At 43.0% G+C, this 15,870-nt stretch overlaps 2 protein-coding genes across 4 annotated transcripts in view; one reads left to right on the plus strand and one right to left on the minus strand.

Moving 5' to 3' along the window:
* smchd1 (structural maintenance of chromosomes flexible hinge domain containing 1) overlaps nucleotides 1-477 on the minus strand; it is a 40,715-nt gene extending 40,238 nt beyond the window's left edge. Inside the window, exon 1 of the mRNA XM_035759788.2 lies at nucleotides 173-477. Within this exon, the coding sequence (XP_035615681.1) occupies nucleotides 173-382 (210 nt within the window). The 5' untranslated portion in view covers nucleotides 383-477. The remainder of the gene's footprint in view (nucleotides 1-172) is intronic.
* Nucleotides 478-619: 142 nt separating this feature from the next.
* mettl4 (methyltransferase 4, N6-adenosine) lies at nucleotides 620-13,170 on the plus strand. Of its 3 annotated transcripts, XM_035759805.2 has the most exons (9): nucleotides 620-900; nucleotides 1,213-1,279; nucleotides 5,908-5,973; nucleotides 6,065-6,425; nucleotides 6,744-6,813; nucleotides 6,929-7,103; nucleotides 7,304-7,410; nucleotides 8,443-8,534; nucleotides 12,492-13,170. In XM_035759805.2, exons 1-9 carry the CDS (start codon nucleotides 836-838, stop codon nucleotides 12,710-12,712), a joined length of 1,224 nt encoding a protein of 407 aa, XP_035615698.1. In that variant the 5' UTR covers nucleotides 620-835; the 3' UTR covers nucleotides 12,713-13,170. The 3 variants fall into 3 exon arrangements, with proteins under 3 accessions (XP_035615698.1, XP_035615706.1, XP_035615689.1); XM_035759813.2 differs by lacking the exon at nucleotides 12,492-13,170 and adding an exon at nucleotides 8,808-9,536 and having other exon boundaries at nucleotides 620-1,279; XM_035759796.2 differs by having other exon boundaries at nucleotides 766-1,279.
* Nucleotides 13,171-15,870: the final 2,700 nt, after the last annotated feature.

Consider the following 15,870-nt stretch of genomic DNA (forward strand, 5'->3'; position numbering starts at 1 on the left):
ATCCGCCACCTAGCCAAGCTATCGAATGAGCTGCTAGTTAAATGTCAATAATCGTGGGAACTCATTCATTTTCAAGAGCCAGCTGTTGCAAATTTGCAATCAAGCAGGCAGCTGTCTGGCTAACATATCTCTGGATAACTAACGACTTTAGCTAGCTAGCTAGCTACTGTACCTTCGATACAACTTGAAGGAAGTCGTTGAAGTCCAAGCCATTTATGTCCAGAACTCTCTCCATTGCGTCGTGTCTTTCCGGACGACAGTCGAATATTACCACACTTTTATGTGGTTTATCTGACCCGTTAACTCCATTTTTACTCTGTGAAATGTGTGTTCTATTGCTATTGGCAACAGCAGACGTTGTCACACCTTCCGACTCTGCCATGTTTGTTCTTCAGGTGAAAGAAGTCGTGAGTATGCGCAATGTACTGCGCATCTATCGCATGGGCTGTGTCGTCACTATTTGCCGCTAAATCCTAAACCCCGCCTATTTCGACAATTTATTTTCACATTAACCAAACTGCTAACATTATGCATAACTACAAAATCAAATGTACACCACAAATCTATTTTTGTTTTCATTATTTCTTTAGGATATAGCCAATTTCGACTTTGTGGATGTGGAAACGCGCTGGGGTGTATTCATTGGGTAAATTGCGTTGCAAAACGTTTGGTCTGTTACGAGGAACCAAACGGAAGTAAACGAAATCTGCACCCGGGGTGTCCGCCCCTGGCTTGTCCCTCCCGTTTTTGTTCCGTTTAAGAAAGGTTTACAACAGAATCGACGTATTGAATATGCCACAGGTTTGGCGAATGCACGTGACGATAGACAAGCATCATGGCGGCGCACGGCAATAATGTCCAAGTAGAGAAAGTAGGAAACCCAGCAAAGAAACGAAACGTGTAAGTAACGTTAGCAAGCTAGTCAACTCCACATGGTACGCTTATGGACACTCACGGCATGTAAAGATATCAAAGAGAGAGTAGTTTGCCAACCAGATTGGCTATGTCGATTGTGTTTAGAAATGCCAACGGGTGGCTGTTGGATGCTTGTTCGCTTGTCGACAAGGGTGTCCAACTATGTAACGTTACTTCGGAGAGGAAAGCAGCCAGTGGGAAGTCGCATTTTAAATGTTGTTTTAAACATGAGTGTTTTCAGATTTTAAAGTCTCACGTTAGTGTTAAATCAGTTTGTACTGTGACCACAAACGACAGTACCGTCTCGGACGCAGCTCTACAGAGGAGTGAGAATAAAACTACAGTGGATTGTAAACCATCAAAGGTAAATTGGGCGGGGGGGGGGTCTGTTTCTTTATATGTACGCCAGGTCAGGTAGGTTACTTAATAAATATAATCCGTTACTAGTTACCTGTCCAAATAGTAATCAGTAACGTAACTTTTAGATTACCCGAACTCAGTAACGTAATCTGATAACATCCAGTTACTTTTAGATTACATTCCCCTTTAGAGGCATTAGAACAAGACACGTATACATGTTCCCAATTTAACCACATCTATTGCAGGATAAATCAATGTTAAAGTTTACATAGCTGGCCATATATGGATGTTACGTTTTACTTTATGGGTTGGTTATGTAGGCTTCTTCTAACCCATTGCTTGCTACTACATAGTCTAATATCTTTATATTAACCAAATTGTTTTACCTGAGCATAACCCCAAAACTAAGGATGTATGAGCCAGCTCTACTCTGTTGTTTATGATTTTTGTTGTCATGATTAGGCTGATTGGGCTCACTGATTTGAGTTGAAAAATAAATGCTGTGCTCATCGAATGGCATGCTTTGAGCACTATTGAAAAGTGCTATCTACATTTTTTTAAATGAATGCCAAATGCTGGTATATAGGCCTGTTAACTTTTTGTTGTTGAAACTTTGGTATCTTGATAATGTGCAGCTGTTTAAAGGGTAAATCCACAGATGAAACAATAACCAAAAGATGACCCCGCCTTTGTTTTGGTAAAAAGCTGAGGGATGGGCCTGGAGAAATGTAACCACTCTCAGATTAATAGACAGTGCTATGGATGCAAGGACTGACCATCCATGATATCAACAGTATTGTTTTAACCTGATGTTATGAGGCTATACATTTTATGTTTACAATGTTTACAAACATTGGAGAAAAACAAGCTTATATTTTTGGGTTCTAATGGAGTGTGACTGTTGAACAAAGCTCATGAGGCATTTCTAAGTTATGTTCTGTGTGTGTGGTGTAGGTGTGTGTGCATTTTTCACTAGCTGACAATAAATAGGCCATAGTGGTGAAATAATTACAATTTAGCAATTCAACTCTGGAGTGATAGATGTGTAGAAGATGAATGTGCAAGTAGAGATACTGGGGTGCAAATGTGCAAAAAAATAACAGTATGGTGGATGAGGTAGTTCGATGGGCTATGTGAAGTGATCTGTGAGCTCCTCTGACAGCTGGAACTTAAAGTTAGTGAGGGAGATATGGGTCTCCAGCTTCAGTGATTTTTGCTATTCATTCCAGTTATTGGCAGCAGAAAACGACAAATATGAAGCGAGGGCCAGCCAACGAGAGCATACAGGTCGCAGTGGTTGGTAGTATATATGGGGCTTTGGTGACAAATCGGATGGCACTGTAATAGACTGCATCCAGTTTGCTGAGTAGAGTGTTGGAGGCTATTTTGTAAATGACATCGCCGCAGTCAAGGATCGACAGGATAGTCCGTTTTACGAGGCAGCATGAGTGAAGGATGCTTTGTTGCGAAATAAGAAGCCGATTCTAGATTTAATTTTGGATTGGAGATTCTTAATGTGAGTCTGGAAGGAGCGTTTACAGTCTAACCAGACACCTAGGTATTTCTAGTTGTCCACATATTCTAAGTCAGAACCTTCCAGAGTAGTGATGCTGGGCGGGCATGTTCAGGCAGCGATCGGTTGAAGAGCATGCATTTAGTTTTACTTGCATTTAAGAGCAGTTGGAAGCCACGGAAGGAGAGTTTATGGCTTTGAAGCTTGTCTGGAGGTTAGTTAACACATTGTCCAAAGAATGGACAGAAGTATACAGAATGGTATCGTCTGCGTAGAGGTAGATGAGAGAATGACCAACAGCAAGAGCGACATCATTGATGTATACAGAGAAAAGAGTCGGCCCGAGAATTGAACCCTGTGGCACCCCCATAGACTGCCAGAGGTCTGGACAATAGGCCCTCTGATTTGACACACTGAACTCTGTCTGAGAAGTAGTTGGTGAACCAGGCGAGGCAGTCATTGCGAGGCTGTTGAGTCTGCTGATAAGAATGTGGTGACTGACAGTCGAAAGCCTTGGCCAGGTCGATGAATACAGCTGCAAAGGTGTAGTAGACCTTAGTGAAATGCTTACTTATAAGACCTTAACCAACAATGCAGTTTAAGAAAAATAGTGTTAAAAAATTGAAGTAAAAAAAAAAATACAAAAAAAAGAACGTTAGAAAAATAACACATTTCAAGAGCAACAATAAAATAATAGTTATGATGCTATATACACTGCTCAAAAAAATAAAGGAAACACTAAAATAAAACATCCTAGATTTGAATGAATGAAATATTCTTATTAAATACTTTTTTCTTTACATAGTTGAATGTGCTGACAACAAAATCACACAAATTATAAATGGAAATCAAATGTATCAACCCCATGGAGGTCTGGATTTGGAGTCACACTCAAAATTAAAGTGGAAAACCACACTACAGGCTGATCCAACTTTGATGTAATGTCCTTAAAACAAGTCAAAATGAAGCTTAGTAGTGTGTGTGTCCACCGCGTGCCTGTATGACCTCCCTACAACGCCTGGGCATGCTCCTGATGAGGTGGCGGATGGTCTCCTGAGGGATCTCCTCCCAGACTTGGACTAAAGCATCCGCCAACTCCTGGACAGTCTGTGGTGCAACGTGGCGTTGGTGGATGGAGCGAGACATGTGCTCAATTGGATTCAGGTCTGGGGAACGGGCGGGCCAGTCCATAGCATCAATGCCTTCCTCTTGCAGGAACTGCTGACACACTCCAGCCACATGAGGTCTAGCATTGTTTTCCATTAGGAGGAACCCAGGGCCAACCACACCAGCATATGGTCTTACAAGGGGTCTGAGGATCTCATCTCGGTACCTAATGGCAGTCAGGCTACCTCTGGCGAGCACATGGAGGGTTGTGCAGGCCCCCCAAAGAAATTCCACCCCACAGCATGACTGACCCACCGCCAAACCGGTCATGCTGGAGGATGTTGCAGTCAGCAGAATGTTCTCCACGGCGTCTCCAGATTGTCACGTCTGTCACATGTGCTCAGTGTGAACCTGCTTTCATCTGTGAAGAGCACAGGGCGCCAGTAGCGAATTTGCCAATCTTGGTGTTCTCTGGCAAATGCCAAACGTCCTGCACAGTGTTGGGCTGTAAGCACAACCCCCCTGTGGACGTCGTGCCCTCATACCACCCTCATGGAGTCTGTTTCTGACCGTTTGAGCAGACACATGCACATTTGTGGCCTGCTGGAGGTCATTTTGCAGGGCTCTGGCAGTGCTCCTCCTGCTCCTCCCTGCACAAAGGCGAAGGTAGCGGTCCTGCTGCTGGGTTGTTGCCCTCCTACGGCCTCCTCCACGTCTCCTGATGTACTGGCCTGTCTCCTGGTAGCGCCTCCATGCTCTGGACACTACGCTGACAGACACAGCAAACCTTCTTGTCACATCTCGCATTGATGTGCCATCCTGAATGAGCTGCACTACCTGAGCCACTTGTGTTGGTTGTAGACTCCGTCTCATGCTACCACACTTTAGTGAAAGCACCGCCAGCATTCAAGTGACCAAAACATCAGCCAGGAAGCATAGGAACTGAGAAGTGGTCTGTTGTCCCCACCTGCAGAACCACTCCTTTATTGGGGGTGTCTTGCTAAATGCCTATAATTTCCACCTGTTGTCTATTCCATTTGCACAACAGCATGTGAAATTTATTGTCAATCAGTGTTGCTTCCTAAGTGGACAGTTTGATTTCACAGAAGTGTGATTGACTTGGAGTTGCATTGTGTTGTTTAAGTGTTCCCTTTATTTTTTTGAGCAGTGTACATACCGGTACAGAGTCAATGTGCGGGGGCACAGGTTAGCACAGGTTAATTGAGGTCATATGTACGGTACCGGTCAAAAGTTTGGACACACCTACTCATTCAAGGGTTTTTCTTTATTTTTTACTAATTTCTACATTGTAGAATAATAGTGACGACATCAAAACTATGAAAAAACATGGAATCATGTAGTAACCAAAAAACAATATACAACAATATATTTTAGATTCTTCAAAGTAACCACCCTTTGCCTTGATGACAGCTTTGCACACTCTTGGAATTCTCTCAACCAGCTTCACCTGGAATGATTTTCCAACAGTCTTGAAACAGTTCCTACATGCTGATTACTTGTTGGCTGCTTTTCCTTCACTCTGCAGTCCAACTCAATTGGATTGAGGTTGGGTGATTGTGGAGGCCAGGTCATCTGACGCAGCATTCCATCACTCTCCTACTTGGTCAAATAGCCCTTAACAACCAGGAGTTGTTGGGTCATTGTCAATGTCCTGTCATTGTCCTGTTAAGCACAAACCAGAAGGGATGGCGTATCGCTGCAGAATGCTGTGGTAGCCATGCTGGTTAACTGTGCCTTGAATTCTAAATAAATCAGACAGTGTCACCAACAAAGCACCATCACACCTCCTCCTCCATACAAATGCAAATAGTCCAGATAGCCATTTGATTAGCTGTTCAGGAGTCTTATGGCTTGGGGGTATAAGCTGTTAAGTCTTTTGGACCTAGGCTTGACTAGACATGTCTGGAGGGTGCGGCTAACTTGCCAGGTACTATCACTGGGAAACGCCTTTGTTTTAACCACAATCTTTTTGATATATTCAAATCCCACAGAAAAGAAAACGAAAACGCAATGATCTGAACCAAGGAGAAATTGATTCACTTGCCTTCCACCACAAGGTAATCTTATGTTCACTATTACTTAGTTTACCCATTACCATTACTCAGACTTTTTATTGTTGACCACTGCTTATCATTGTGTTATGACCAGATCAGGTCTGCCATTTTGGAGGGGACCAAATCCTTAGTGGATGCTGGGCTCTCCTGTGAGTACCTGAGTGAGGTCAACGATGCTCGGGAGGGTCCCCTGCCTTCCCAGGAATGCAACCTGGCAGCCTTGTGTGACATGGCTAAAGAGCTCCCTCTAGTGAGTGAACATGGAGAGGACCCAGTTCAGTTTATTGAGTCTGAGGATGGCTGTAGTACAACACACCTTGACCTGTTCACACGGATCACAGAGAATTGTATGGACTTTGCCATGGAGGTGATGCTGATGGGAGAGAAATACATTATCCCACCACGATGTGCCTTCCTGCTCTCTGATTTTGCCAGAATGCAGCCCCTGGTTGGTTGTGAGTGTACAAAACCTGATCATGATAAAGAGCTTGCGTTTGCTGATTTTATGTTTTGTCAGTGCAGAAATACATTGTCTTTATAAATCTCTTAAACTCTCTAAAAATGTTTTGAGGAATCGAGTGGAGAGAAGGCAAGGCTTTAGTGAACTAAATAAGGATCCTCTCTGCCTGTGTAGGCCTAATGTCTTAGAATAAGGTTTCGCAAACTCGGTCCTGGGACCCCCCAGGACCGAGTTTGCTAGGGCAAAACAACTAAATGTGCACCCAGGACCTAGTTTGGGGAAACCCTGTCTTAGAAAATTGATTATTTTGCAGATGGAAAGTTTTTCGACCTCATTGTCCTGGATCCTCCATGGGAAAACAAGTCTGTAAAAAGGAGTGGCAGGTCAGCGTTCTAATTCAGTGTGATTTTTATTCCATGCGACATCCACTGCAATGTATGACTGCAAACCTCTAATTCTGTTTTGACCATATTGTGCATTTCTCCTGCTGACCTCTAGGTATAGCTTTCTGCCCTCCTCCCAGCTCAAACGGCTCCCTGTCCCACTGTTGGCCTCCACAGGCTGTGTGGTGGTCACCTGGGTGACCAACAGACCCAGCCACCTGCGCTTCGTCAGGGGCGAGCTGTACCCACACTGGGGCGTGGAGGTGCTAGCAGAGTGGTTCTGGGTCAAGGTAGAACACAAAGGAACCTAGAATTTATCGAAGTTGTTATATATCTATTTCGTTTAAATGACACTTCTAAATGGTGATAGTAAAAGTGGTCATGTTTCATCTAGGACGTCTAATGTTGAATTTGCTTCTGAAATGAGCTATATGATCTTTATGAGCGTAAGCATTTTTCTCTGATGTATTGTCTATGTTTTCGCCCTCAGGTCACCAGGTCAGGGGAATATGTGTTTCCACTGGACTCTCCGCATAAGAAGCCTTACGAGGTGTTGGTACTTGGTCGATATCGTGGGTGCGGACACCACTCACACAGGTGTGACAAAATAAAAATGTTATTCCATTGTATTTTTTTTACCCCTTTTTCTCCCCAATTTCATGTTATCCAATTGGTAGTTACAGTCTTGTCTCATCGCTGAATCGCTGCAACAAGGTCGAGAGCCGTGCATCCTCCGAAACCCAACCAAGCCGCACTGCTTCTTGATACAATGCCCGCTTAACGCGGAAGCCAGCCACACCAATGTGTCGGAGGAAACACCGTACACCTGGCGACCTTGTCAGCGTGCACTGCCTGCCACAGGAGTCGCTAGTGCGCGATGGGACAAAAACATCACTGCCGGCCAAACTCTCACCTAAACCGGACGACGCTGACCAATTGTGTGCCGCCCCATGGGTCTCCCGGTCGCGGCCGGCTGTGACAGAGCCTGGACTCGAACCCAGAATCTCTAGTGGCACAGCCAGCACTGCGATGCAGTGCCTTAGACCACTGTGCCTCTCGGGAGGCTACTTTTTTTCTTTTTTTTTTTACATTAATTTCTTGAAGGACCAGTGCAGTCAAAAACGTGCTTTTAAATATGCAGTATTTCCACACCGAAGTTGGAATAATATGGTGAAATTGTGAAAATTATGTTAATGCCCTTTTTGTGTAAGAGCTGTTTGAAAAGACCCACTGAAATTTCTGCCTGTTTTGGTGGAATTGAGTTTAGTGCTGTCAGGTGACATCACCAGGTGGTAAATTAGTTAATAGACCAATAAGAAAGAGTTACGAACCTCTCTGCCAATAACAGTTTTCCCCTCTACTAAAACCATTCCTAGACAGTCTTAGCAAAATTCTTGCTTGAGATATTGCTCTCTTGCGAAGAAGCTATTTTTGTTTATTTTTGACCATTTTAATTAAAAACAATCACTGTGAGGTACTTAATTGTTACCCAGAAATGATTTAACGTTGAGATAAAAAAAAGAATGGCTGTATTGGACCTTTTTTTAAAGTATCCTGTGTATTTTCTTTCATTACTGGAACGTTCGATCTCCTCCAAAACATGACGCGCTTTCTCCATCTCCTTTACAGCTCTCTGAGGAAGACAGAGCTCCCTATGGAGGAGCAACGTGTGATCGTCAGTGTCCCATCGGCCCTACACTCCCATAAACCTTCACTCTCAGGTCAGTATTCCCAGCACGTCCTGGTTCCACCAACAGCGTCATAAGTATGTCAGCGTCATAAGAACGTAATGTGGTAGCCAAGTGCGTAGGAATGAATGAATACAGTTCCAGTAATGAAATTCATAATTGGAGAAATGATTGAACGGAATAGTTTCACCACTAGAGGGCAATACTGTGACGTAAGTGTCCTCGATTGCTGTGTTTTGACCTGGCTCGCTAACTGTCAGTGCTCTGTTCTCACTGACTCACTCTCTGTCCCTCACTCTTTAAAAGCACAAGACAATGCCTTGCTATTAAACGGAAGGACATCAGCTGCAAGGTCTGTGCTCTAACCTGTCCGAATGGCTAATTGTGACCCCAGTTTGTCACAATGTGCTGCTGTACGGCCTGATTGGCCTTTGATTGTTAACAAGTCAAACCTTTTCTCTGATCCGTACATTGTTGTTTAGAAAGCAATAAAGCAATGATGAGACCTTGAAGACAATGATTATGTAGAGTGGGGCTTGACATCAACTCTCTGCTTCTTCAGGGAAAGCGATTTGTGTGTGTTTTATTTACTTGGGGAGCAAGAGGAAGAGGTTTGTCAGTGCCCTGTCAGCTGAATAAAGAAGATGATTGGGAAAGTGGCAGGATATTGTGAGATTTAAATTTGTTATGACTGCATTGTGCTTTGTAACTATTGGGTTGAGAATATATTATGAGTTTCTAATTACGCTTTGTTTCACAGCGTTGTCTTTTCATTGTTACAAATAATAAGTAATAGAACACACGGTATCTTTGCCTTGGGCAAGAGTTGCAGCAAAACAGTGTGATATCGTTTTTTCCCCCAGCCATGATTGATAAGTCCACAGTCAAACTCAAAGAGCACGCTATTTCACACTTGCCAAGTAACCCATCATCATTTGAGCTGCTGTCATTCCGAATTGTGTGTTTTGATATATCACTTTTTGGTGACGTCATCCTCTTCTCATCCCTGTCTCTGGCCTTCCAGCGAATCCCCCTCCAACCCCTCTGTATAGCAGGGAGGCTGTGGTGGGCGTGGTAGAACGCAGTGCTGCTGGGATGAAATGTCAGAGGAGCTGGTCCCGCAGAGAGGTGCCACGGCACATTAACATAACCTGTGATAAAGAGGTATAGAGCAGACCTTTTCTGATCCTGAAAGGTTCTATCGACCCGTTGGCAAAAAGGAACATCCGGACGTGGGCATTAATGCTGAATATTCACTCTGGAGTACCCAGGGGCGGGAAAAGGATTTGGGCTGCTGTCCTTTTCTCACACCCCCTCTGGTGGATTCTTATGCAACAGCTTGAAACAGTGCTAAGTCTCTAAACCGCCCCCCTCTAAAACACAAAGTCCTCTTCCTCAGTCACTGTTACCACAGGGCAATATCCCTGTTAGGGGATTTGAGCAGGAGTGGTGTATGTAGTCCCAAGTGTTTTGGATGTGCCAGGTCTGGAGGCAGTGGCCAACTCTTTACCCCTGACCTCAGTATGACATCACAGCATGGATGTCCTAAACAGAGGGCGGAGCGGAGAGCGACTCTGTGATCCGATAGCCCCCCCAGTGATCCTGTTAGTGACATCAGACGTGTGTGTGTGTGTGTGTGTGTGTGTGTGTGTGTGTGGCTGCAGTAGGGATACAGAGGGACACCAATGCTCACTCTCTACCTCAGAGATCCAAACACATCCTCGCCAGATGGCCGACACGGCAGAAAAAAAGTGTTTATGCTCCTCGGAGTGTGAATAATCTGTTTGCTTTTAATTGTGGCTCCAAAAAACTTTGGTAATTAGCTAAAGTTGAATATTTTCCTCCCAGCATTGTATTGTAATAAGCGGCTAATTGGCAGTGCCCTCTTCATGCCCGCCCAATTCAATGGCACCCAGCCAGCGTGTGTGAGATTCTAATTGACTTGTGAAAAGATGTGTGCTACTGTTTAAACTCAGAGAACCTGAGATATTGGTGAGTGATTTTATATTTGTTCTATTTCACATGTAGAAGTGTGTGTGAATTGGAATTGTTTTATTTTTTTGTGTATATCCCAACTTGACCCTGGAGCAATTAGGGGTACGTGCCTTACTCAAGGGCACATTGACCGATTCTTAATCTTGCCGGCTGGGGGTTTCGATCTAGCGACATTTCGGTTACTGGCCCAACACTTTAACCACTAGGCTACCTGCTGTCCTGGGGTGGTGAGAAAGGCAGAGAAAATAACTTTACTCACTCACAGCTGGAGGTGCTGAGTAAGGTGATATATGTACAGTATTTCTACTACTTTTAGCCAGTGGTGTAAAGTGCAAATGTTACAATACTTTAAAGTACTACTTAAGTAGTTTTGGGGGAGGTGTCTGTATTTTACATTTATATTTAAAAAAACTTTTACTCTACTATATTCCTGAAGAAGATATGTACTTTTTACTCCATACATTTTCCCTGACACCCAAAGTACTCGTTACATTTCGAATGCTCAGGCAGGACAGCAATCACCTATCAATATAACGCTTTGTCATTCCTACTGCCTCTGATCTGGCAGACTCCCTAAACACAAATACTCTGTTTGTAAATTATGTCTGTGCCCGTCTGTATGTAAATACAAAAATTATTATAATTGTGCCGTCTGGTTTGCGTAATATAAGTAATTTGATTTATAGCATTTACTTTTACTCAAGTATGACAATTGAGTACATATTCCAACTGCTTTTACCAAACACTTTTACCCAAACTGATTTACAGTACAGTGAGAGAATCAATATTTGTGTTCCCTGTGAGACTTCAACCCTTGACCTTGGCGTTGCTAGGGCCACGCACTTACCATCTGAGCCACACAGGACCGCACACACTGCAGTTTATTATTTGTGAGTGTTTGTGGTTTTATAACCTCCACTCACTCAAAGTATTAATTCCCTGAAATACCTCACTTTCAAAATGAATGGGTTGAGGTCAGGTGGGGCAGTAGAACAAGCACTGTCATCAATACCCTTAACTTGGCTGTCCCAGGATCAGTGTGACAACCCAAACGGCACACGAATGCTTATTTAGTGCACTACATTTGATGAGTCCCGGTGGAAAAGTAGTGCACTAAATAGGGAATAGGTTGCCATTTGGGATTTACACCGAATGTGCAGGGTCTAAACTCAAGGCAGCAGCACTAAGAGAAACATCACAAAGAGCTAAGTTGAGCCGCGAGGCAAGCCGCAAGTCTCACACTCCCTCTCTTGCCTTGAGTTTTTAGATAATTAGACCTTTTTATTCCCTCTCCAAACTTTGTGGGCTGAGTCACCGATCAGAGTGTTTCTTCTGTGTTAGTCTGTGAGCTTTTCATGTTTGGCCTTTCTCCCCCCCCTAACTTTTTTCTTTCTGACATGGTTCGTAAGAGAGGTGTAGGCTGGGCAGGTTTAGAGGGAGGGGGCTTAGACTCTCTGGGGTTTTGGCGTGCATTAACCTGCCTAGTGTTTGGTGAGTGGAGTGTGTGACTGGGGCGTGGGCATGCATGTGAGCGAGCAGACAGCACCAGCGCCGGGGCGGAGAAGAAGTGAACCCTATCGGTCAGGAATGCTTTTCCTGTAACACCATTGTTCCCCCGCTCAAGGACAGCCAGAACACTGCCATGCACGTATCCAGCATTCATTGGCAAGCCAGACATTAAGCCCCCACTCCCCCTTCTGAACCAGCTAAATACCCCATAGGCAGATCCTGCTCAGATTTGTACATTCTATTATTTCTAATCTCCTCTGAGGACATCTAAAATATCTTGAACTCCCTTTCCTCTCCCTCTTCTTTATTGACAGATATTAGAATGTGAGATGGGGAGATTGATGAGAGGAATAGAGTTCAGAAACTGAGTGACTGAACTAGGGATATAACCTGTGCCTCAAGGGGTTACCTGCTGTCTGGAGGCAACAGCACTACCAATAGACCAGCCCTAGGTGCCCTCTTCTATTTCTTTGTTTCCCTCCACAGAGGTGTTAAGTCCGTACGTGGGTTCCGACGCCCGGTGCCTGGAGCTGTTTGCCAGAAGCCTGCAGCCAGGATGGACCAGCTGGGGCAACGAGGTGATCAAGTTTCAGCATGTCAGTTATTACACCATGGAGCCCACAGACGAGCCCACAGATACGGCTACGGGATCCTTACATGGAGAGTCCTCTCCTCACTTCTCTCTACCTCCTCCAACACCGGACTAATCATCACAGTTTAATAGCATACCGTTGAAGCTTTCCACATCAAAATCCCAATTCGTTTTCACAGTCAAGAAGCCCCTCAAATCTCTCTCCCTCTCCATCTCCTTTGATCTGTTATTTTCTTTCATTTGGGACTCTTGATTTGTGTTTCTGGGTCGTAGTATGTTGGGGGTGGTGAATCACAGAGACCATGATGCGATGGAGGGGAGATGAAAGTGCATCGCTCAGATCAAGGTTGATGTTTTGAGCTGAAGCTAATAACCTATAGCTCTATGTTCGGTTCAGATACACAACTGTGTTTTACCTAATAGCGGTGTGTTGTGCATTGATGGAGCTATGCTGGCACAATGCCTGGTTTAATAATTGTCAAAGTGTACGTACATGTTTTATAATGTGCTGAAATGTGTTGGGTAATGTGTATCCATTTAAATCCAAGAGTTGAATAAAGAAACCAAACTTTATTGTTTTGAATTTTGTATGACTAGACCCAGCCATAAGATGCTCAGATTTTGTGAGGACATTTGCCCTGTCCCATTGTAGAGATATGAATTACCTTGCACCTTTTTTGATGTGTTTTTCTGAGTACAATGGCTATTTTATGTGTCCCAAATGGCACCCTATTCCCTTTTTATAGAGCTCTGGTCAAAAGCACTGCTCTACATAGGGTGCCATTTGGAATGCACAATGCGGCTGTCATCCAGGTTACAGAGAGACCACCAGCTCCACTGCGAGCCACGCCTGCCTCTGAGTCTGCTCTTTGTATGTAGGAACCAAACAAATAACAGTACCTGAGCCATAAACCGTTAGATTACGTCATTCTCACACCATCCCTACCTACTAGTTTGGAAGGTGCCAAAACACACTACTTTTTTTTTGCCACCTCACACCTTCATCCATCCCTGGCTCTCTTCCTCCCCTCCCCTGTGTGGCTGGATAAGGTATGGGCAGGGTGGGGCTACTCTAATGGGCCTTTAGTTTCTCTGGGGGACTGTCACAGAGCCAGATGAGGATGAGTTACAGCCACTGCAGCACACAGCATAGCAATCACTAACTAATGAATCCAGAACAGGATCATTTCCGCATTACACGTTCTCTTTGTTTCTTTCTCCCTTTCTCATCCTCCATCTATTTCTTTCTCTCACGACAGGAGGAAAACATGAATGAGAAACAGCAGAATGAGAGGTTAGATGTAATGTATTCCTGTCTGGGTAAAGAGGTAGACTCCGAGATATTGGACACTTATCACAGATTGAATTAAAGAAGTGTAGCGCTTTCTCATTAAGTCTGCTCCCCAGGTGAGCACTTACTGAATTTATTCTTGTTATTGGGAGTTGTCAACTCCAAAATAATCCTGCTTCCTTGAAACCCCCATGGAGATGTGGCAAAATAAATACCACATTTGGAAAACAAACTTCTTAGTAGATTCAAGGCTCGGGCTGTAATGTAGCTTGAATCATAGTTATGAAAACATGATTTAAACATTTCTGCCTTTGACAAAAAAAAATGTATTTCACAGGCTGCAACTGTGTTAGCATCAGTTTCAAAGGCAGCCAATTAGTGTTTAATGTCTCAAAGCATTGGTGTTGTACTGTTTGTAAAATATACTTGTGAAGGAGTGGCCTTCACTAAAGACATTCATTTTCAAAAAGTATTTATACATTAAGTTCTGTTTGTCCTTAATTTATTCAGTCATTTACCACACATTCTAGTTACTAGAGCTTTCCCTCATTTCCAACAAATTGCAGTCAGTCTTGTTCATTGTTAAGTCTTTCTTGTCTTCTATTGGTCCAGCGATGGAAGTGGCTAATTGACACAGGTGTTCCAGTTCAGTAATTAGGTCTTGCCATGTTGAATGTCTTTTAACTAGGGTGAGCCACAGCTGTTTTTTTTACCTGCCAGTTTGTATGTTTTACAGTTACTTCAGTTTTAAATCAATTTGAAGGGATAATTGACCCCCAGACATAAAAATCATGAAACTCCTGTCAATTTGGGGAAAGCCTATGTTTTATTAGTGGGTACAATTAAAATTGACCCCATGATTGACTTCTAACTGGTCCTTTTGTGAAATCAGGAAATTGTGTAAGAACACATTATAGGTACATGGTTCTCATCACTGGAGATAGTGTGATGTTCATTCAGAATTATGTCCCTGTAATTGAGGATGATTTCCACTCAGTTTGCGATTCACCTGTGTCAATTGAAGAAATTAGAGAGGCTCTGAATTCAATGAAAAAAGGGAAATCACCTGGCCCTGATGACCTGTCAATTGATTTTTATAGACAGTGTTGGAAGTTACTAGAAGAACCGATTTTCAGTATGTTTCAAGATTGCATTAAAAATGGGGAAATGGTCTCCACTATGAAACAGAGCCTTATTTAATTGATTCCCAAGCCCAATAAAGACCCTTCTCTCATTGACAATTGGAGACCAATTACTTTATGAAATATTGATTGCAAATTGATTGCGCTGGTTTTATGCCAAAATATTAAAGAAAGAAATAGATACCATTATAAATGAGACTCAAACAGGATTTATGAAGGGCCGTCACATAATCTCTAACATTCGTTTAGTCTTGGTCCTTATAGATTATTCAGATGCAATTGACTCAGATGCGGTTGTCCTATTTTTGGACTTCTGTAAAGCCTTTGACACAATTGAAAATGAATTTCTCTTTAGGTGTCTTAAACTTTTTGGATTTGGTGAAAATGTAATTAAAGTAATTTGCATGTTTTACAAAGATATAAAAAGTTCTGTGCTACTAAATCCTAATACATCCAAAAGATTCAGTATTAACAGAAGTGTATGACAGGGATGCCAAATTTTGCCATTTTTATTAATTTTGGTTGTGGAACTTCTATCTCTAGATATTCTGAATAATGCCAATTTGTATGGCTTAACCATTTTTAACAAAGAAATCAAAATCTCTAAGAGACACAGACCAGGTCGCCCATGCTCTTAATGCTATAACTGCATGTTATATTGCATCAGGATTAATGATCAATGTCTTGTTTTGTGTACCCCTCCTTATCGTTATGTGTAAATCCAGCTACTTGTATAGAGATCAATAAGACCTTTCTTGACTTCATCTGGAAAAAATCTGGCCTTTCTAACAAAAGAGTTAAAGCCGTCTAGAACTGTTCAATTTTGTTGACATAAATAAT

This window comes from Oncorhynchus keta, chromosome 4 (assembly GCF_023373465.1).
Source record: "Oncorhynchus keta strain PuntledgeMale-10-30-2019 chromosome 4, Oket_V2, whole genome shotgun sequence".
NCBI classification, from domain to species: domain Eukaryota; kingdom Metazoa; phylum Chordata; class Actinopteri; order Salmoniformes; family Salmonidae; genus Oncorhynchus; species Oncorhynchus keta.

Bases quoted from the DNA above. Each gene is read 5' to 3' on its own strand.
- mettl4 (XM_035759796.2), top strand. From the start codon at position 1,004: ATGTCGATTGTGTTTAGAAATGCCAACGGGTGGCTGTTGGATGCTTGT. The intron at 6,426-6,743 runs GTGAGTGTACAA...ATTATTTTGCAG, and splicing joins AATGCAGCCCCTGGTTGGTT to ATGGAAAGTTTTTCGACCTC. The intron at 7,104-7,303 runs GTAGAACACAAA...TTTCGCCCTCAG, and splicing joins CAGAGTGGTTCTGGGTCAAG to GTCACCAGGTCAGGGGAATA.